This window comes from Melanotaenia boesemani, chromosome 7 (assembly GCF_017639745.1).
Source record: "Melanotaenia boesemani isolate fMelBoe1 chromosome 7, fMelBoe1.pri, whole genome shotgun sequence".
NCBI lineage: Eukaryota > Metazoa > Chordata > Actinopteri > Atheriniformes > Melanotaeniidae > Melanotaenia > Melanotaenia boesemani.
The window spans coordinates 20002029-20023694 of record NC_055688.1 but is presented as its reverse complement, the minus strand read 5'-3'; the positions used below and the strand labels follow the sequence as shown (position 1 = coordinate 20023694).

Here is a 21666-nt window from a genome sequence, read left to right as displayed (position 1 = left end):
GCAGGGTACACCCTGGCCAGGTCACCAGTCTATTGGAGAGAACCCATACGTGCACAGGCAAAACATGCAAACACCACACAGAAAGGCCCCAACCAAAGTTCCAGGATACAGGAAAAACCAGGATCCCTCCAGCTGTTGACGCTAACCACCTTGCAGGGTAATGTTCCATGCAATTTTAAAGCCATAAGAGTTTCTTTTTCATGGCCAAAATTAAAATATATACAAGTTTCAGTAAAACAGATGAGTTACGGAATCTGCTGGAGAAGGACTTCAGTGCTATGAAGGAAGTCACCAACTTGCTTAAAATCTTTAAATATGAAATCTAAATACAGTAATGTATGTAATGTAGAAGAGAAAATCATGTAAAAACTAGAGTGCATGGCAATAAAACTAAAATTGTGTTATCATGACATCTAATGCCTAATTTTTTATTTTGTAGATTTCCCAGGCGTTCTTTAATGAATTAGTAGAAACCAATATAGTTCTGTGATTTTGCTGTTTAAACAGCTTTATTTCAAAAGGAAAAAAGTCAAATTTAAAGTACAGCATGTTGAGATTTATTGCAAATCAGTTTAAATCACCAAAAACACTGAAACCATCTACAGGAAGGGTCAGAGGCGTCTCTATTTTCTGAGGCAGCTCGGGATATTTTATGAGCCTGTGGTGGCCAGTGACCTTCTTTATGCTGTTGTGAGCTGGGAAAGCAGACTGATGGTAGCAAACACCAACAGACTCAATAAAATGATCCATAAGTCCAGTCATGGTGTTGGAGAGGAGCTGGACTCTCTGAGGGTGGTGTCCAAGTTAAAGAACTATACTGGATACTCTAACTTTTCTTGGGGATTAATAAAGTTTTTTCTGATTCTGGGATGCGTTAACAGCTAATAGACATGTGGAAGAAAGCTTGAGAGTACATACCAGAAAACTGTATTTATTATAACTGCTGTAATGAGAATAAATACAATATTGAGACCACGTTTAGTAACACAGCTCAGGCATGATTAATACTACCATAAAATAGTTATGTCTTGTTTTTAATGTCACAGACCTGTCACAAACTATTTTTTTCACAGTATTTCACTTTATTGATCAGTGGTGTAGTATTTCATTTTCAAAAGCAAATGTTTTTTTTTTTTTTTCAAAAGAAGAAGTGGATACTTTTTCATAAATGTATAATACCTCTCTATTCAACAAAAATATAGTAATCATGTATTTGCATTTATTATGTCTGTTTTTTTACTGTGTAAGTACAGTACAAGTCCTGCTTTCAGTATTTGCATGATACGTCTTCGAATTCTTACAACACACATTTTAAAAATATAAAGCAAAACAAATTAGTACACTTTGTCACACAAAAATGTGCACACAAAACTTCAATCTAACCTGGCAAAATTACTAATTCCCTATTAATATTTTAAGTCATAATTGGATTTGCATAGCCAGAAGTCCTAACTAATGGGCAGTGTAATTTAGTTTGATTAAACTCATTAGTCATTACAAAATATCAGGAAGTGAACTGTAACTCACACTATGCGCTTGTCCTGTGCTCAGCACTGTTTGTTGTAGGTGCAGGTGCCAACAGCACGCTCAGGGTTCGAAGATACGACAGAAACACAAAAGTAAAAATCTACTTCTTGAGGATTTTGTTCACAGCGGAATAGGTGGATGAAGTGAGGGAAATAAAGTATTCAAGGAAAAAATAAATGTTCAACATAATTCTTTTCTTTTACATTTCTTCTGGGAGCATCGTGCTGCTTTACGCTCCAACCTCCAGGGAGAAGGTCACGCTGCCCAGGTAGCGGTCAGTGGGTGAATCGTTAATGATCCCCTTTCCGTTCAGTTTGCATTGCACTTGGATGTGAGTGTCATACTGCACTCCTGCAAAACGCACAGCTACCACCGGTGAAGAGTAGTTCACCTGAGACAAAAGAGATGCAGGAGATTGAGATGTGACAGGTATTGTTTTCAACTTGTGCCACAAGCAGTCATTTAGACGCTGTCACTCACATGTCTGAGCTTCCCATAGTATGGATAGTATTTCATGTCAAAAATGCTTTTAGGGAAAAACTGGACTTCTCCCAAGGCTTCTCCAGGTCCTTTCTGAAAGAGAACGAGTTATTAGCTTGACTTTTTGTCCCTTGTAGCTAAAAATTACATGTACAGATGGTTGCTGCACCTTAACTCCACAAGTCACATTAATTGGTTTTCCCTGGCCAGGTAAGTATCCAAGAATCTACAACAGAGGAAAAACAGAAGAAAGTGAACTAATGCAATTAGAAATGTAAAGACAGCATGTTTTGATACCTTATCTGTATGCTGAAAGATTCAAACTTGACCACTGAAAACTTAAAAAGTGAATTTGAATTTTCCCTTAAAATGCTCTTTGTCCAGTGCTGGTTGGATGTGCTCAATAAAACGGCTTTCAGTTCTGGGAACTTGCAAAGTTACCAATCAAAATGTCAGGACAAAGAATGGTGCACAGTGGCTTTGGGCGTCTTCATGTTCTTTCTACAATGGCCACAAGATGTCACTAGAAAAGAGATCATACAGTACAGTAACAGCGTGTTCCTCCTGTTTTATCTTCCAGCTTGTTTTGTTCTCTTTCTTTTTCCTTTCTTTTTTTATAGACATACTCATGCTTGCATTACCTGATGCTCCTCTTACCCGGTTCATTCGAAGTAAAATGCATGGTTTTCCCTTTGCATAGCCATAAGTGGGATCTCGCTGCCCCGAACAATCCCCCAACCAGGACCGCTTAAACTGACACGCTTTTCGCTCTGCACTCTCTTCTAAGTCATCTTGCATGAAGTATGTCTCATGAGTGCAGTGAATATTCTTCCTCTCCTGAACACCATCATTATATGCTGCAAATGGAGAACAGAGGGAAGGATTCAGAGGGAGGGAGGGAGAATCAGAGAGGGGGGCATAAATAAACCTTTGCAGTAGGAGGGCCCTGCCAGGCTCAGGCCTCTGGTTAAAGAAGCTTGACAAAAGCTGGATGTGAAAAAAAAATGCTCTGAATGGCTTTCCCTCAGCCCACAAAGAGGCTTCCCTCCCCAGCATGCTCTACAGGAAGTGAATGGAAATACAGGACAAAGGTAGAGAAGATGAGGATTAAGACATTGCATGTCTGCTTAATTTTCAGCAAACTCAACAACCTCATCAGACCTCCCAGCTTTAATATCCCCTACAATTTTATCAGGACTGACTCACGTCTTAGATATTCATCCATAGACCGAGCATACTTCTTCCAGGATTTCCGGTCTGATGCATTGAAAGCAATCTCGTGCCCTTCCAGGTGTGGGGCCATCGTCATACCTGCCAGCAGAAACCCAAAGACAGTCAACTGTGCAAAGACTCACTTAGAAGCAAGAGAGAGAAGGACAGCTGAACAGAGAGGTGAGAAGGGAGATGGCAGAGGTTGCAGTATGGGTTTGGAGTTATATTTACCTGGTGGCATCACTCTGTCATTGTAGGTGGGATGATAAGGACTAATAGACCACATGAGGCAAAACAAACAGCCACCAAACATGGCTGCAAGAAATGCGTAAAGTGCAGCATAGAAGAGCAGGATGAGGCCTAAACAAGGAGAGTGAACAATTACTCAGTGGGATGATTTTCTTTTTTTCTTTTTTTTTTGAGTACTTGCACAAATGTAGCTTACATAACAACACATCTCTCAGTAGATCATGTCTGATGTGAATAAGGGGAAATAATTAACCATTTTATGTGGCTTGTCTGGACTCCAAATACTGTCCAAGATCAGCAGGGATACTAATTTGTTTACTCATACAAAAGCACTGTCCCTCCCTCATGTCTGGACCTACAAACAACTTCAATGAATTAGGTATGAACCCCACTGTACTGAGCTAATATGAGAACTCTGTAACAGAGAAATTCTGAGAACTAGCATTGTTCGGCAATTTTTAATCAACAGTCCATTAGCAACTAATCAAGCTAAATGTGTCCTAAATGAAATGGCTTTTGCTGTGCAGGCAATTTCACAGGGGACTAGCTGCAGCCAGCCTTGCGTCCCTAGAGCCACAAAGGCCTTTCTGTTTGAGCTCACTGAGAATTCTCCCAGCTGTCCTTTCACTCAGGAACACAGTGAACCTCCGGTTGCCATCGTAGTGAAGGTCTTTAGCAGCCATAGAGGCCCAGCCAGCTCCAAGGAGCCCCAATCACCCCACTCTGGTATTGTGTCCCCTTTTACGCACTCGTCTCACAGGACACGCAGCGCAGACTTAAACTCAGGGCCTTTCTTTAATAGACACATGGGCCCCACTCCCCCACAAGTGTGCACACACTGGTTATGTAGCTGAAATCAGCTCTTAGCCTTGCCTGGAGATGCAACATTTCAGTACTTTTCTTAAATGCTGCCTCAGTTGGCTCATGTTTGTCATTGTGTGCATTGGTGCTGAGAGAGGAGGGCACAACTTCATCACATGGCAAATACTCTAGAAGGGGCTGTTCAATCATCATTGACTGGTCAAACTAGTCAAATCTGTAGCCTCTGCCAAAAATGTTCCCCTGCATCAAAGTGCAATAGCACATACTGTATGGGAAAAAATACATAAGCATGTTCAAGTGTTGTATTGCAACTGAGGGGCCATAAGCATGATAAGTTCAGCAAAAAGGTCACCAAAGCTTTGGGAAAGAGGCAGTGGAGATCATGGTAAGATTTAGAGGAATGTGATTCCTGGCCAATGTGAGGCCTGGAACAGCATGCTCCCGCTGGGGATATGTCCCCAGGCAGTCTGTTTTTGTCGTGACTCTCTGAATTGTCCAAGCACCTATGTAAACATTGAGCATTAGGACACACACACACAAGCACGGTGAGCAGAGTCACTGGTCTGGAGAAACATTTCTCACTCCCAAACTGTCCTTAAGTGCATCTTTTAAAAACATTCAAACACCATGTCTGCCCTTAAGCTTTGAGATGAGCCAGCTAATGAATTCAATATTATAACTATAGTCACTGGACACAAGCACCAAAAAATAAACTTTTTTCATTAATCCAAACCTCCTTTCCCACACTCGACCAGCACAGAACCTCTCTTTTTAACTTACTCCAGCTCTTTCCAGAGCGACCCATGAATTCGTTGGTCTCTGCATTCCACAGGTATTTCTTCAAGTCGTCTATTTTCTGGTGGAGCGTCCTCTGGGGAATGGGCCTGCGCTTCCATCTCTCAAAGTTCAGGTCTTCTTGCTCTAGAGGCTGGTGCTCGGCCAGCTCCTCCTGCTCTTCCTCCAACTCTTGGCCATGTTTGAGTATCACTTTGTGAGGCTGATGGAAAGAGGAAGAAGAAGTGAAAAAGCCTTCTCCACACATATTCTTAACTGCTGAGTTCTGCAGCCGACCTATTTTCTTTTCAAAGCACCGCAGGAAAAAATTGGCATGCCTCCTGATCTGAGTATGACCGATAATAGAAACTGCCAGACAGTGCTCTTCATGTTAATAAACGTCACACTGATGGTCCTGTCCCCCTGTTTCTGCAAATTATAAACCCGCTGGTGACCTCGTGGCACTCGTTGGGAGAGCTGACCTCTCCTGAGTGGACCCTCCTGCTTGGAGCAGCAGCTGCATACAGCAAAGCTGGAGGGTCAATCTGACATCCAGATGTTGCTCACTGACTCTCAGCATCCACAGGCTAGGAGACACAGACCCCAGAGGAACTCGAGAATTACAGAACACTTGAGAGTGCCATCAAAGAGTACTTTGTGAAAAGCTCAACTTTAAGAGAATCTGCTGTTGGGAGATTATTTAGTAGACTAAATGATAATGTTATCTTAAATTTTTTTTTTTTTTTTTAAAAGCCTCACTGCGGGTCGAAAACTTTTCATTATTAAGATGCGCTTCAAAAGATAAACTGATCAAGTAAACTAATTTACTCTTAGCACTTACAGGACTTGAATGACTTTTAAGGGGTGTCTCTTCTGCTCCTCCTTCTGTGGAATTGGGGTCCATATTTTCTTTACAGAAAGAAAAGGTAGAAGGAATGTCCACTGAGGTAAAATCATTTATATTACATCTGCATACCTTTCAAACCAAATTTAATCTATTTGGATAACTTCATATACAATTATATAGGTTAACAAATATCTGTACTTGTCCAGAAGGAAATTCAAATGAAGAATCAGACATACCTGAAGTTTTCTTCTCAACAAAAACACGGATTAATATGTCGGAAACCCTTTTGACTCCTATAGAGAAAGAAAAATTGTCAAAAAATAAGTGAGGGGTTCATTAAAAAAAGTTTTAGGCACGCAGGGGACCGGGTGTGGAGAGCCTCCTTCAGCTAGGCGCGCATTATAGTGAATGGACGCTGGACAGGGAAAAACCGGGGGTGAAATACAGAGTGCTTTTTTTTGGGGGAGTCCCAGAGTCGTTTTGGCAGCAAACTGGACCACAGCACTGCATTCTGTACACGCACACCATTAAGCATTGTCTGCTTAGCTGGGCTAAGACTTAAATAAAGCCTGAATACAATATTTATAGCTTATCCCAACACAAGACACAGTCAGTCACTGCATTGCTACATACTGTACGCGCACAAAGACCTCAAAGCAACTAACTTCATTCATTTATTTTGTTGGATTTTATGTCTATTTGTCTCTTTATCTAACGTGAATCACTAACTGAACTGATCATAAATCGGTCATTGTGTTCCATGCATTTGCACTCATCCAGTTGCCAACGCATCTACCTTGAGTTTTGCAGCAACTGCTTACCATAAGCTCTCTCATCTGTGGAAGTTCAAGTAGACCTCATCCCTGATGCAATCTGCACTCCGGTCACGTAACGCTCTGTTACCCCCCTGTAGAAGTGGGAGAGGGGGAACTTTTTTTCTTCTTTTACATGAAAAGAGAAATTGCGTCACGGAAAAATCTGTCTTTTGGGGGATCTGCGAGGCAAAAACGTGCGCGCGTGCAGTACTAAAGAGAATGTCTCTTACAGTACAGGCCTTGTAGATCTAAGGAAAAAGGACGACAGATAATATCTAGTGGGAACTGCATGCTCCCGTTTCCACAAGTCGTTTAAGGCCGTCTTTTGTCTTTGCTGTCCTTAAAATCTTTATTTTAGTGTCTGAAATAGACTGCATGTGCTCTCATTCACTTTAAACAGTTTCTAAACCACAGATTTGACAAGTGAATTTCCACGAATACAATAATAGGGCTATTTTTTAATACGTATACACATACAAAATTATTATTTTTTGTTTTATTTTGTTTTTTAACTTTAGATTTTAAAACGTAGATAGCTAATGTCCTTGCTTTTTACCAGACGATGGCATAATTTGAAACTGGGAAATACTCACAAGTTAGCTAATGTTTGAACCAGTTTGTGAAGTTCCATTGGGGTAAACACGTGATGTTTGTAGACTAACACTTAGGTCATTTAAAATGGTCTCAAGCAAACTTTGCATTTAAAAGTTAATTTAACAGGTTATCCATCTTATAGAAACGACAAGCAGTGACAACATCTGTTTAGTAGCAGAATGTCCCAGTTTGAATAATTAATGGAAATTTGGGATATTTTTTGTGCAAATTGAACCCCACTAGCCTACAAAACTAAAGCTATAAATATTACAATGTATATTTAATATTTTATTTGTCAGACAGAAATTGGAGGTGAAAAAAGTGCAATTTTCATTTAAATAGAACTCGTCTCACTCTTTCAATAGATCCTGAAATCCACACGAGTCTCTGAATCTCATTCAAACTGGACTACTTCTTTCTATTTTATGGTTAGACCATTAAATTCCCAAAAGACGATTAGTAGCCTACGCTACTGTGAAGAAAACAAATTATTATTTATTTATTATTATTATTATTATTTAATTTAATATTTGCGCAAAAAGTGAAACATGGCGAAAATATTACATAATACAATAACAAAAAAACGAACGAACGAACAAACAAACAAAAACTTAAGTGTTCGGTGTTATATGGAAGTAGTCTTTGACGATTCTAACACTCGTGCGAGTACCTAAACGCGGCATCCTTTTATGGTGTCGTTAATTTCCACAACGGCGGTTTGCCCTTGAACGCACCGTGACGTTTGGCGTATTCGTAACGGTTGATGGCGCTAATAGCGCGATCTGACTCAGCGCCAACTTTCTCCTAAACCATGGCTCCAAACATTTGTAAAGTACTTTACTATCGATAGATATGAGATTTCACTAATTTTGAACATTTTTTTATTTTACTTTTTTAAAAACGTATTATTATTATTGTTATTATTACTTTACAAACACACACACACACACACACACACACACACACATATATATATATATATATATATATATATATATATATATATATATATATATATATATATATATATATATATATATGATTTGGATGGTAAATAAAACATAAATTGGCTCATCTTCCAGGTGCTCGGAATATTCAAGTAAGCAAATTATCTCCAGAAATAGCGATTGACAAGAGTTGTAGCTACTCTTACAAATGTGACATAACAGAAACGGACAGAAAATACTATAAATCAAAGTGTAACGTTCAGGCACGTATGGGGACTGTTTGTCGTTACACTAACGGCTACCAGATTACTCTTTTCGAGTATGTGTGTGACATGCGCACATACATCCAGCAGCAGTACCAGCAACCTTCTGTCCAACACCGACGCACCGCAAGGACGGAGACCGAGAGACGCCTTGGGGATACAACTGAGACAGGCTCAGCGGGACGGACCGGTACTGTGTCAGATAATGCCACAACAAAGGAACACAGCGTCGGCGTTGGATCACGATTGTCACTCGCTAGCTTTAAGACGTATATCGCTCATTAACACCGAGTCGTGATTGTTGTTTTGATTTTTCATTTGCAAGAGGAACGGAAAAGAAAAACATCGTCCAACAAGCATGCCTCCCCCTCCTCACAGCCTACAATCCAGCGGACTGACACTCTCTGAAACAAGCATGGGTAGGTGTGTGCAAGGTCACCAGGTTGTCTGCAGCAGGTTTTCTTTTTTTATGAATGAGATAACGTTCTTAATTGGGGAAAATTACACAACGTCTTTGTAAAGCATCTCTTTATTGTTTTTCAAACACCACTGTCAAAAATAGTGACCGCTGGTAAATGTTAAAAGAAAGAAAGAAAGAAAAAAAAAAAACCAAAACACTAAGCCATTACAAAAGCAGACAAAAACCCTCATTGCATCACCAGGATATCTTTTTTTCTCCTGATCCAGGCCGCAGCGCGTCACTGCAGGTGCGGCGGCGCTGAGCAGCCACAGCAGTCTCTATGTTTGGCTCTGATGGCTGCTGCCACAAAGATTTTGGCAGGATGCTTGGCAACTAGCCTGAAAACGAAATCAATAAAAATGATCTGGACATGTACAGGAGAGAGGAAAAAAAAGCCTAAAACAGGTTAATCTCAGTAGACTTATGAGATAATATGATGGCACAGCTGAGGTAATCACTTATTTACTGTTGCAAAACAGTCACTAGTGCTGTTGCAGTTATATAAGCAGCAAATAAAGTGTTCCGTTTATTTAGACCACAAGACGAACAGTCCAACTCCAATGCGATTTAAAAAAAAAAAAAAATAAGTTGTGCTGTTTAACTGAATCACTAATCCCAATGGCTGTGTCCTTCACTTGTCACCATGGTAACACTGGATGCTTATGTTTACAGAAGGAGAGTTTATTTTCTTATCTATCTCTGCTGGTAGCATTCAACAGCAGACAAGTCTCTATGGCCTCAGGATGTCCACGAGCTGATAAAAAAAGAATGCAATGGTGGCTTGACTGATCTGACAAGTCTGAACTGAAAACAGAGTAAATCTAGCAGGAAGAAACAAAAGTAATGGAGAAGAGATGATGTGCTCTTCTGCACACAGGATGCAAGTGGAACTACTACTGAAACTAAATTATCAGAGAAGGTATCACTCCTTGACATGTATGTCTTTAGTTTATTAAGTTGAACCAAACTTTATGTTGTATGTATTTTATATATTTAATTTAAAACTCATTTTGAATAATAATGTCTGCAAGTTGGAGAGTATATGGGTGTCCTGGATTTGGTAGGAACTCGAATCCAGGACACCCATATACTCTCCAACTTGCAGACATTATTATTCAAAATGAGTGACATGAATGCCATCATATGATGTAAAGCTCAGTGCATGTCCATGTGCCAGCCAAGTTATTGCAACTGCCCTGACTTGTCTGCAGTCTCTTTCTGTAAACATGTCAGTTAAGTGTACATGTATGAAGAATGTCCTTGAAATAGATGCTAAAGAGGTCCAAGGGGTCCTCTAGTTTGTCTTGTTCTGTGTCCAAAATAGATCATTATTAGGCCCTAAAAGCTGCAGTAAGTTTTCATGACCAACCAAACCATCAGTAATTTTAAAGAATGAATATTTAAATATATATTTATAATAAGTAACATATTTTTTGCCATTTAAAAGAAACTGTGTTATGTTAAACAACTGCTTTGATCTGAGTTTTGTTGTGAGAGATGTACAGTATAGGTGAGTGTGTGAACATTATGATGACAGTGTTTGGACCATGTTAGATAATAATTATTCCAACAAGTTAATGTCACATTTTTGTTAACAGTACGTGAGTCTAATTATTACTATTGGGGTATATATAAGCAGTGGTTGCTAGTTTGGTTGCATCTTTGAAGTAGACTGTTCTTAATAACTTCCTCTGAGACACCCAAACAGAACTGACCATTAATGGTCAAAGGGATGGGGCCACAACAATGATGGTTTAGTCACGAATCTCTTTAATGACTTCCTTCTACATCAGTGCTTGTGGCTGATTCTCAGTTACAGATCCATCTTCTAATTAAATCATGATAATGTGCATGTCACAGGATGATGCCAGCGATAATGTTAATTTATTTGTTTTGGTATTTGTAGGTTCTTTTAAGAGGAGGAAGAGGAAATCCATAATTGTGACCGTGTTGCTGCTCATTGTATCAGTGCTTATCCTCATCTTCGGCCTGGCAGCAACCACAAGGACGCAGAACATCACAGTGGGAGGCTACTACCCAGGTGTCATTGTGAGTGCACATTCACACCTGCAAGAAGCAGCGACATACCCAAGTCTGCAGGCCTGTTTGCTGTTAGAGTTCATTGTTAGTCCAATGTGAGTGAGACAAGAGGGTTTCCAGTGAGCTCTTCCCGCTCTTGGACTTTGATGAACCTCATCAGTAAAGGTCCCTGAGGACTATATTTCCCTACATTTATTATTCAGCATCATGTCATTAGACGCTGAGTGAGGTGAATTTGTTTTCTTGATGTTACTCAGCTTTTAGCAGTCTGCCCAACTTAAAGGACTGTCCTGCCACTGTACATCAGTTAGATCAGATTCAGCGTTCAGATAAGTAAGAAAAAAATCTAATTAACAGGGACAGCTTCAATCTAAAAATCAACAGTTACTTCATTAAGTTCCTTCAGAGTTTGACAGCAGTGTGCTATGTAATAAAATGTACATTTTTTTTTCTTTTCAGTTGGGCTTTGGCTCCTTTCTGGGAATTATTGGTGCTCATTTGATAGAGAACAAGAGACAGATGGTAAGAATATTTTTTTGTGTATCGAGCTCACTCTCAGAGCTTTGTGTCTCCTCGTCTCTATAGTCAGAGAACATATCCATTCCAGTTACGTTTCAACAGCCTATACAGCTTAATTATGTTGTTAACATGCCAACAAGCAGTAGACCCTACTCAGTCTGTGAGTCCCAGTTGGCCTGAGGAAGTTCGTGTTGTGTATCAGTGGAAGTATCCTGGACTTGAGGGGTGGGGTGAGGTTGTTGGGGCTACAGCCAGGAATAGAAACAGGGTGTAAGTGGAGGAGGAGAGATGTCTGCACCAGAACATGGGGGAAGGAAACTGCAGATGAGTGGAGCAGGTGGGAGGTGCTGGGGTGGGACTGTCGGAGCTGAAATGAAGAATGAGTTTGTGTTGTGACACCTTTTTCCCATAATGCAGCAGGATTTCCAGTCAATGTAATACAGTAGATACTGCTATGTCACAGTACATCACACTGATATAAGATGTCATTGCATATTACATAAAATGTGACATTATTTACAGTTTGACTAGATAAAAAGGATGTGTTTAATTATTCACATTTATTAAACATACTTATTATGTTCTTAATTGATTTTTCAATCAATGATCAATACTTTTTTTTTTTTAAATAGAGAATGCACATGTGACATCACAGCGGCTTTGTCTGCCATTTTGGGGGAACCTGGCTACTCTTTCCATGAACAATCTCAGTAAAATATGTGAAAAACATATCTCAAACACACTGAGAAGAAGCATCCTTACTGCGATGAGCTCACAGGAGAGATGAAAATTTGTTAGATGGTCACAATCTGCTGCACAGTGAGTGAAGTTTAGGTCTAGATGCGTTGCCACCTGTTTCAGTCTCAGACATTGGTGTTACCTTGTGTTGGGTGTAAGTTCTTACACCCTTCATTCGTTTAAAAACTGCTAATCATTTAATGCTCATGCAGCCATTTTACAACTGAATGGATGAAGACATGCGAGTCTACAAACTGTCGGCTGCAACTACACCATCGTACTGAAATTTTATATGTTAATTAAATATTTATTGTTCTGATTAAAGGAAAAGAGATTTCTAAATATACAGGATTCATTCATTTAATACATCTTGCTTAAGCAAAATGAGTAATAAAAATATGAAAGCAAGCAAAATAATGAGGAAGTACATTTGTTTATTATAAGAACAATAAAATATACAAAACACTTCCCTGGATCTGATGGCAGATCAACTCTAAAACGTCTGAAAAGGGTGAACAGTTCTGTATGTTGTGACTGAGTATCTGACAGAGCAACACTGGGACTCATGTTAATCAGAGAACAACAATCACAATGTAGTCGAGGAAAGTGATTTTCTTATCTGCACATGGGAGTTTCATCCAGATCGGTATCTTTTCATTTAAAATAATGTACTTTTTGCATCTGCAGCCAATAACCCTTTCTACATGAATTCACAGGTTTAGCACCTCAGCTGTTCTCTTATCATCCTGTTTATTTTGCTGACACGTTGTAAATGCAGCCCTCTTTACTTCTGCTCACATAAAGCCCAGTCCTGTTTTTCCTAACCACAGTCAGCCAGAACCGCATCACCTGGAAAAGTTTCTGCAGAAGTCCACTGTTCTCTGGGATGTGTTTATTGCTGTGCTGTCTCCAGACAAAAACAGATAAACAGCGGATGAAAATCTGCTGATTGATTTCTTTTTGTTCGCTGACCATGAAGCTGCTGCGGCAGCCGAGTACACAACTCAGTGAAAAAATGATAAGATGAAATACTTGCCAGAAATTCTGAATAAGATGGAGACAATAAAGAGCCGCCGCTGAACCAATGTAAAGAAGGTCTGTTCCCCTAAAATGGTGAATCAATCACACAGCTCTGTGCTTTGATGATGTTGGTGCGCATTCTCTATAGGCAGTGTTTGCAGTGACCTACTCTCACTGCAGCCAAACTGCAAAAGAATACAGAGAAAATCTGCAGAAACGCTTAGTAAATTAAATAACTGTCAATCAGTTCCCTGTTACTTTACTACTTTATACCTATTAAAATTGTCTAAGATTAATAAGCTCATCCTACATTTATTTATGCATCATTTAGTCACTCTGAGCTTTGATTAAAACAAAATTCATATATTGAAATTCAGCAGCTTATATTTGAAATACTTTTAAACTTTTATACAAAGAAAAGCCATTGTCTTAGAACAAGACATCTAAGGAGGAGAATTGCATGAGTGTGTGGCAGTGGGTTGTGGAGCGCAGCAGCTATGAGTTGATTACTGCGATGGCAGTGAAGAGCAGTGATGCAACACCACTCTGTAACTGCTATGACCTTCAACCCTTCTACTTTCCTCTTATTCATTACTAAACACATGAATATAGATTAATGTTGCATGTCCTGTGTATCTTGTATGTAATGTGGATGTATTCAGGTAAATAAATGGTGAGAAAATCAAAATATTGTATGTTTAGTCCTCTCTTGAAACAAAAACAATATACAGTAGTGATGAAGCTGATGCTCCTCTCTATTTTTTCTCACAGTTAGTGGCATCTATTGTCTTTATCAGCTTCGGAGTGGTGGCTGCCTTCTGCTGCGCTATTGTTGATGGAGTTTTTGCAGCGAGGCATATTGTGAGTATCGCTAAAACTTCTAGTTATTTAGTTTTTCATAGTAATATAACTCTTATGCCATAACTAGTAAAAAATATAGTAATCTGGACAAACTGCAGAGGCTTATAAATGTCCCCATAAAAAGCCTATTGTACTCATTTAATGACAAAGAAAAGTAAAGTTCACTCACTTTTAAATGCGTCTGCATTTTGGCTTAATCTTTATTTAATACACAAGGAAACAGTTTAATATGTTATGTATTATTGTTCTTCTTATGTTGTACTTAGTTTTAAGAAGTACAAAGGATCAGATTTTTTGCGTTTATGTTCTGACATGTAAAACCTGAGAATCTAAATAGGGTGCACTTTTTTTTTTGGCATGGCTATAGCAGGCTGAGGCAGCAACCTCACCCTTCTCGGTGGAACAAATTATTTTCCATTACTCAAATTAGAAAAACAATAAATAACCACTAATGTACTGTAAAAACAATTATGCTGAAATGGGCTATGGCTGAGTGAAAATGAAGCTCACCATTAGCAGGTTTTTATTTGTCACTGGTGCCACTGAAATGGAAAAATGAAGATTTTCCTTTTATTCAAAAAACCTTAAACAGATGCACTTTTGAATGAGAGAAAATCAATGTGATGCATTTACATGGTTTATCTTCATACTGTATACAAAAGTGGCTCAAATACAACTTTTTTGCCCATACATGACCCATATCCAATCTTTTTATGACAGTCTGAACAGCACAGATCTGATTTTTTTTCCCCAAATCTGACCCAGGCTACTACCATATGTGGTACTAAATTGGATAAAATCCAATCCTTTTCAAAGCAACCTTAATCTGAACGGTCATGACACATTTCATCCGACTTTTACGCCATTGAAGGGGAGACAGATGTCACAATTCTGAGCCAAATGAAGTGGTAAAATTGATTGTAAACAATAGATAGAGCAATATTATCTCATCATTTCTTTGACTCCGGTTGCAAAACAACTTAGAATACACACACGCTGTCATGTGAAACATCTATATTTACCTTTGTAAACACAGCGTGTTGCTGGTGACATCACGTCTTCCTCTTTTCATACTGGAGTCTGATGGCGGCCCCATGAACAGCAATGTGAAAAAACAGCAACCGCAGTATGAATGTAGCCATAATCTTTTTCTTATAAGTGGTCTATATTCCAGAAGTTTTCACAGCTTTGCTTTTTAAAAACTAAATCCCATTAATGCTGGCAGAAGACACAGTAATTTCTTGATTTCCATGTTAACCAGTTGATTAAATGTCTATATATGTGATATTTATGATTTATGATCTTTAAACTTTTTTCCTTTTGAATTAAGTAATTTGATCTAAAGGTATTGTAAAACGTTGACGATATAATCTCTGTCCCTCTTAGAGCATTCAGAATTGGAGTAAAGTGTGTGAGTCCCTAATGACTCTCATGTTTTTTTTACCCCTTAACAAGTCAAAATATATTAGGCTACATATTTTTGCCAAGAAATAAATTAATCAGTTGTAATACCAGTCAGCCCATTTACGCTATATCAACTGTGTTTGTCAGATAAAAAATTAACTTCTAAATTGCATTTAAATGTGTTAATCTTTGCAAAATCACAGAAAATGGACACTTTTAAATCCCGACTACTACATCCAGATCATGCAAATGGAGGACAAGTAACTCCTGCATGTCAACTCTACTTGATTCAAATGGATTTCAATGCCTTGCATTTGGTATGAAGTCACATTTTCCTGCAACTTTTCGTATAAACAGTAAATCCTTTACATTTTTTTCTGTTTCTTTTGTTAGACGGCCAAACATGACACAAACTGTGAATAAAAAAGTAGCTCGTTAAGGCTCTGTATCAACTCTCACTCAGTTAAAGCATTTCCAGACGGTTGCTCTGCTCAAATAAAGTCCTGGTGCACAGACAACATTTGTGCAGTAAATTCAGCTGTGCTTACACGTATGATGATCTCTCACAACGAAAGTTAGAAGCTGGAGAATGATTTCACAAACAATCCACAGCATTGTGGTCTTGAACCTACTCCAGTAAATAACTCTCTTACCCTCCCATGCATGTATTCTGAGAAAAGGACAGTGGTCCAATCAAACCAACTTTTTCTAGTTAATAATTCAGCCTTGCTTTAGAAGTTTAGTATTCATGGTATAATTTACATTAAAACTGTTTATTCTTCTTGGACAAATCAAGTAAATTTTCTCTTTTGCCAATGTCCCACTTCTAATTTAGTGTTTGTACAGAGAAATAATAATAATGCCATTTATCCTCCTGCAGGACCTCAGGCCTCTCTATGCTGGCCGCTGTGAGTATCTCTCCAGTGAGACTGCATCTGAGCGTGACGTAAGAAACATAAAACTCAGTTTTCATACATATAATGATGTATTCTTCCTCAGTCCTTTCTCGGTCAGTGTGGCCATTGTTGTGTAACGATAAACTGTGTAGGGGCTGCGGAAAGAAGAGACATGAATTGATTTGTGACCTTCAGGTGGCGTGTCAAACATCGCGCACTTCCTGTAACCTGCGTGTGAAGAGCAACACCTGTTACTGCTGTGATCTTTACAACTGTGGGAAGTGAGTTCACTGAGCAGTCAAACGCCCAGATAATCTGTGAATTTGTGATTTTTTGCTTTGCTGGTGTTGTTTTAATTTGGATTTTTATATGTACATTTATGTCTTTTTAGTGGAGGATTTATTTGCACGTTGATTGTATCAGAACTTTTCTTTTTGACCTTTGTTTCAGAGAGCATCCTCTTATGGGACTTCAGAATAAAGATGTTTTGAAAAAGTTTAGGAAATCATCCATGATTTGGAAGTAGGTCCTTTTTTTTTAGACCGATAATAGCCATTACTTATCAGTTTATTGTTTTTTTTTTTTCATCCAGATGTGGAGTTTATAACAAAGTAATCATATAAATGTGTTATAGGTTCTTTTGCATGTCCTGCTTTTGTCAGACCAAACATTCATACATGTCCTCATTTAAGTTTCCTGCTGTTTTCAGTGGCTCAGTAAAACCCTCTATGCTATCAAACCGTACATCAAAACTTGTTATACATCTTTTGCTGTTTCCTGTGTATGTGGTTGTTGTTGGTACACTGTCAAAAACTGTTTGACACTGTCAGTGATTATTGTGGCTTGACTGTAGGCTGTTTCCCTCTCTGTCCCACCCACTGGCCTAGCCGTGCGGAGGTGATGGGAGGGTACCATGAGTATACAGACGTGAAAAGCTGCCAGGACGTGGTGCACCTCTACCACCTGTTATGGTCGGCTACTATTCTCAACATTGTGGCCCTCTTCCTGGGTATCATTACTGCTGCCATCCTGGGAGGCTTCAAAGACATGGTACGTTCCGTAAGTAACAAGAAATGTGTCAAATTCCATCTGATAAATGTCTTTATAATCATCTGGTGTTTACTGAAAAACTATCAAGTCATCTGTCATATCTTTATATTTGCTTTTAAGGAGCCAGACTTTCTTGTAAACTTTTAAGTGACATTGATAAGTAGTTCTGCAGGCTTTCTGAAGATCTCTCAGATTGTTCTTTGGTCATTGGTGGCTTTCCTCATTTTCAGAGGATGTTTTTTTTATGTTACTTACTGACCGATTGATCATTTAACCCTTTAAGTACCATAGTATGAATGACAAGTGGTATTTTACGACACAGGAGGGGCTAAATGGTTAAGCATAAAATAGCAGCTAAATAAACCAGCATTGGGTCCACACATAACATACAACTTAGCAAAGAACCTATTTAAAATATCTTTAAGGACTTGACTCGAATTGATTTGTCTGTAAAGTGCCCTGAGATGACGTGCTATGAATTGCGCTATACAAATGAAGCTGAATTGAATTGATCTTTGTTACTAGCAGGCTGTCTTAAAGGCACTGGACTTGTTCCCATTTCTTTAGCTGCAGCTTTTAGAAAAAGACATAGCTAACACTGAGATAAAATTGTAGTTTTGTAGATTCCCAAAGAGCTATTAGCGGCAAACTTAGAATATTTCAGCATGGTGTGCAGTTTGTACTTTAAAAAAAGTAATGAAAATGTAAAAGTGTGCAACTGGATGACAAGGAAGAAGTAACAGGACTAAAAAGAGAGGAAAAACTACATCAGATGAACATTATCTGAAATGAAATCATAAAAAAAAACGAGACAAAATCTTAAAAAGACCTGAGGGATGCATCTGCAATCCTTCATTTGATCCATTTAGGGTTCACTAAAACCTCATCAGAAGTGATCTCAGTGAGTTTGGCTGTCAAGAAGCCATTCTTAAGAAAGGAAAACAGGAAGAAAGGGCTGAGGTATGCCATATTAAACAACAAACAAGCAGTCAGCAGCATCAGGTTTAATGGAGTGATGAATCCTCTCTATTACCTGGATCTCAACATTTCTGAAGTGGTGACAAAGAACAAAATAAAACGCAGCAACACCCAAAGAAGAGCTTTGACATTTAAAAGCCTGGAGATTCCTGAAAACCACATAAAGTAAAATAACTAGAAAAATCCTGAATTAGGAAAGTTCAGGCTGTGTTGAAGAATAAAAGTAGTCATATAAAACAGTGACTTTCAAGCTTGTTTGATTTGTGCAAACTCTGTTTTTCCATTATGTTTGTTCATTTTTCAATAAACCACTGGAGCCATTTCCTACGTCTCTGTGTATAAACAACTGAGAACAGGTTCATAACCATTGTGAAGTACTATAAGCAAGATTAACATGCTTTGTTTCTTTATCAGACACCCTCTCCTAACTCAGAGAACACCCCTGAACCAGAAGCTGTTGCAGCTCCAGTCCACACACAGCCACCTCCACCCACTACTTCTCTCAACCCGTATCACAATGCTGCCCCCTACCTGCCACCTTATACTGCCTACGACCTGCAGGTACTCATCTTCAGAACTGCAGCACTGAGTCGTCACACAGTTGCAATTTGCTCTGTCTCCATTAAAAGTTGTTTTCTGGAAGATGGATGGTCTCATTTCAACAATATTGTGAATTAAATTGACATTTACTGCTTTACTAGGCATGTGTAAATGTGCTACAAGGTGTGTAAGCATTCCTATGGAAGATTGTTGCTTCAGTGTCATCTATGTTACTCAGACAAAAGAAAATTATGCATTTGCAAGGCACGATTTATAATCGGAGATTTTACCAGCAAGCTGCTGTATGTGGAATTCAAAATGAAAGACTCTAAGTAAAATACAACATGAATTACTCATCGTGATAAAAGTTAGATGAACTAACAATTTTGTGTGACAGGCTATGGTTATTACTGGGATATATATATATATATATATATATATATATATATATATATATATATATATATATATATATATATATATATATACTATATATATATAGTCATAGTCATTATGTTTTAAATATAAAGTGTTAGCAGTCAGCAGAAGAAATGGTCTCTCTAATCAACTGTTTGCTGTTTCCAGCAGGGCTCATACATGTTCCCCGACTCCTCTGGCCTGTCAGATGACTCCCAGTCTGGAGCCAGCCACCTGTGGCCCACTATGATCCCTCCTCGCTATTCTCCTCCCCACGACCACCCTGACGAGAAGCCCCCACCATACAGCCCATAGTAAGGTGGCTACGAGAGAAGAAAAACAGGTGTAATCAGGTGTAATGACTTGCTGAGCGAGGCATTTGCTCAGTTCTTGTGAGCATTTCCTCACAATCATTCAGAAGTGTGCCGAGGAAGAGGAGGAGGGCCACAGGGAACACTAATTTGACCCAGATCAACGGAGCAAATCTTCCCCGAGGACCAATCACACTCTGGTCTACAATGTCTGTGTCCACATACACATCAAGAGAGAGACAACCTGCATTTCAGGACTGTTTACACATCTCTCTGCCTTAATGCATATGGTATTCCAGCACTGCAGCTCTGTGTCACTTGGACTGATACTGTACAGAAACTTTCCTCCAACTCATGCTTTATGTTCATGCCTCTATAGTGGAAACTGTAAATGCTTCCTGCCTCAAGGTACAGAAGATACTGTACTCACTGTAAGGATATAGACTGATTTATCAGCGCTGCCACCTCTATGTCAAGTCAATGACGAGTTAGATTGCAGCTTTGGTGTTTTCCCCAAATATAATATGGCTGGAAAATTCAACACTCTGAGGTGTAGCACCAGCAGTTATTTCTTTAGCTGTTTATAGAGTCCCAGAACATCATTAAAGGCAAATTTACTAGTAATGAAGGTATTACATGCTCATAATGTATGTACAGCTGTATGATATACAGATAGAAAAGTTAGGCCTAAAATATACCAACATCATGATATCTATCATCTCCTCAGTGTGTTGTGAGCAGAGCAGTGTTAACAATAAACTATTGGACCTACAGTAGCTGCTGAGGCTATACAATTATCTATAACACTGAACCCTATTTATTGTATTTCCACTGAAAGCTGGTAGCAGGTATGCGTGTTTGTCTCTCACATTTTAAGTAGTAATATCGCATGTAAAAGCTGAAAAAAGTTTCCGAAGTTCACACTAACAAGGTTACATGTGAGTATTCAGAGCTGAAATCACTGATAAGAGGACTCAATAAAAGTTAAAGAACTCTTCGTGCATTGAGGAACAGAAAAAATTGAGGCAGAATTGTACATTTTATCAATTTCCATGAAACGCAGCACCTGTGTGCTTTGATCACTGCTTTTTATAATTTTAATTTTACATTCTCAGGAGCGGCTAAAGGCTCAGCTCCTTCTTTGTCTTGCCATTAAAACTTGTTTTGCGTAGTTTCGCTTTGTTTCATTCACATTATTCCCCCAAAGCCAGCAGTGTGACTTTGTGGAAGCTGGTGGAAAACAGTTCTCTACTGGGATGAGGTGAAACATTCATGGTCTTCAGATGCTGAAACCCCCCCGACTTTTGATGATGCCATAATTTTTTAATTTAGGTTGATACTTCTGACTTATTGTGAAGAAGGGTGGGCAGCTGTTAGGTCTAATATATATATTGTTTAACTCATACGTGATCCATGTTACATTCAGTATTGATCAAAATACACTAATACAGTTATTATAGATTTGATATTTTCCATACTAATGAGACTTTTGCTGCCTTCTGTTTGTGATGAAAAAAAGAACAATTTGAAGACTGGCTTTTTGTAAAATGTCAACATTTTCATTTTGTTAATCCTTATAAGACTGGTTCCCAAACTGGGGGGCCTGCCCCTGGGGGCAGCTTAGCTAAATAAAAACATACAGTCCTTGCATTGCTTGCAAAACATGGACAAGTTTGTGGAAGTACCAAAGGGTAAATATAAGGCAATCGATGATCAATAAACACCAGACATTTCTACAATTAAAACAATCCCGATCCCCTCCAAAAAAAAAAAAAAAAAATATGACAAGGCATATCTTGTCCTGGGCTTGACCAGTACAACGGTGGATAATGAAGAGAGAGAGACCAGTGTGTCACATGTTTAAAATATTAGCATCTGACAGTATGAAGCCAAACAAGTTAA

The 21666-nt window shown here is 38.8% G+C and overlaps 2 protein-coding genes across 9 annotated transcripts; one reads left to right on the top strand and one right to left on the bottom strand.

Moving 5' to 3' along the window:
* Window positions 1–534: 534 nt before the first annotated feature.
* On the bottom strand, window positions 535–6813 carry atp1b4 (ATPase Na+/K+ transporting subunit beta 4). 2 transcript variants are annotated; one of them, XM_041990573.1, is made up of 10 exons: window positions 6733–6813; window positions 6148–6204; window positions 5906–5973; window positions 5071–5287; window positions 3451–3579; window positions 3214–3318; window positions 2665–2864; window positions 2177–2233; window positions 2008–2100; window positions 535–1918 (listed from the first exon to the last, which is right to left on the bottom strand). In XM_041990573.1, exons 3-10 carry the CDS (start codon window positions 5966–5968, stop codon window positions 1757–1759), a joined length of 1026 nt encoding a protein of 341 aa, XP_041846507.1. In that variant the 5' UTR covers window positions 5969–5973; window positions 6148–6204; window positions 6733–6813; the 3' UTR covers window positions 535–1756. The 2 variants fall into 2 exon arrangements, with proteins under 2 accessions (XP_041846507.1, XP_041846508.1); XM_041990574.1 differs by lacking the exons at window positions 5906–5973; window positions 6148–6204 and having other exon boundaries at window positions 6733–6808.
* A 1799-nt stretch (window positions 6814–8612) lies between these two features.
* On the top strand, window positions 8613–20952 carry tmem255a (transmembrane protein 255A). 7 transcript variants are annotated; one of them, XM_041990572.1, is made up of 10 exons: window positions 8613–8949; window positions 10897–11039; window positions 11490–11552; window positions 14079–14168; window positions 16453–16518; window positions 16664–16749; window positions 16919–16990; window positions 17356–17518; window positions 18911–19057; window positions 19625–20952. In XM_041990572.1, the coding sequence occupies exons 1-10, from the start codon at window positions 8889–8891 to the stop codon at window positions 19766–19768; spliced, it is 1035 nt and encodes a 344-aa protein (XP_041846506.1). In that variant the 5' UTR covers window positions 8613–8888; the 3' UTR covers window positions 19769–20952. The 7 variants fall into 7 exon arrangements, with proteins under 7 accessions (XP_041846506.1, XP_041846499.1, XP_041846500.1 ...); XM_041990565.1 differs by having other exon boundaries at window positions 17350–17518; XM_041990566.1 differs by having other exon boundaries at window positions 19622–20951.
* Window positions 20953–21666: the final 714 nt, after the last annotated feature.

What these genes read in the sequence shown, in the direction of transcription:
- tmem255a (XM_041990564.1), top strand. Translation starts at nt 8,889, where the DNA reads ATGCCTCCCCCTCCTCACAGCCTACAATCCAGCGGACTGACACTCTCT. An exon ending in TTTTTGCAGCGAGGCATATT is followed by an intron (nt 14,169 to 16,452) that starts GTGAGTATCGCT and finishes ATCCTCCTGCAG; the next exon opens with GACCTCAGGCCTCTCTATGC. An exon ending in ATACTGCCTACGACCTGCAG is followed by an intron (nt 19,058 to 19,621) that starts GTACTCATCTTC and finishes TGCTGTTTCCAG; the next exon opens with CAGGGCTCATACATGTTCCC.
- atp1b4 (XM_041990573.1), bottom strand. Translation starts at nt 5,968, where the DNA reads ATGGACCCCAATTCCACAGAAGGAGGAGCAGAAGAGACACCCCTTAAA. An exon ending in TATGGATGAATATCTAAGAC is followed by an intron (nt 2,865 to 3,213) that starts GTGAGTCAGTCC and finishes CTCCATTTGCAG; the next exon opens with CATATAATGATGGTGTTCAG. An exon ending in ACTATGGGAAGCTCAGACAT is followed by an intron (nt 1,919 to 2,007) that starts GTGAGTGACAGC and finishes CTTTTGTCTCAG; the next exon opens with GTGAACTACTCTTCACCGGT.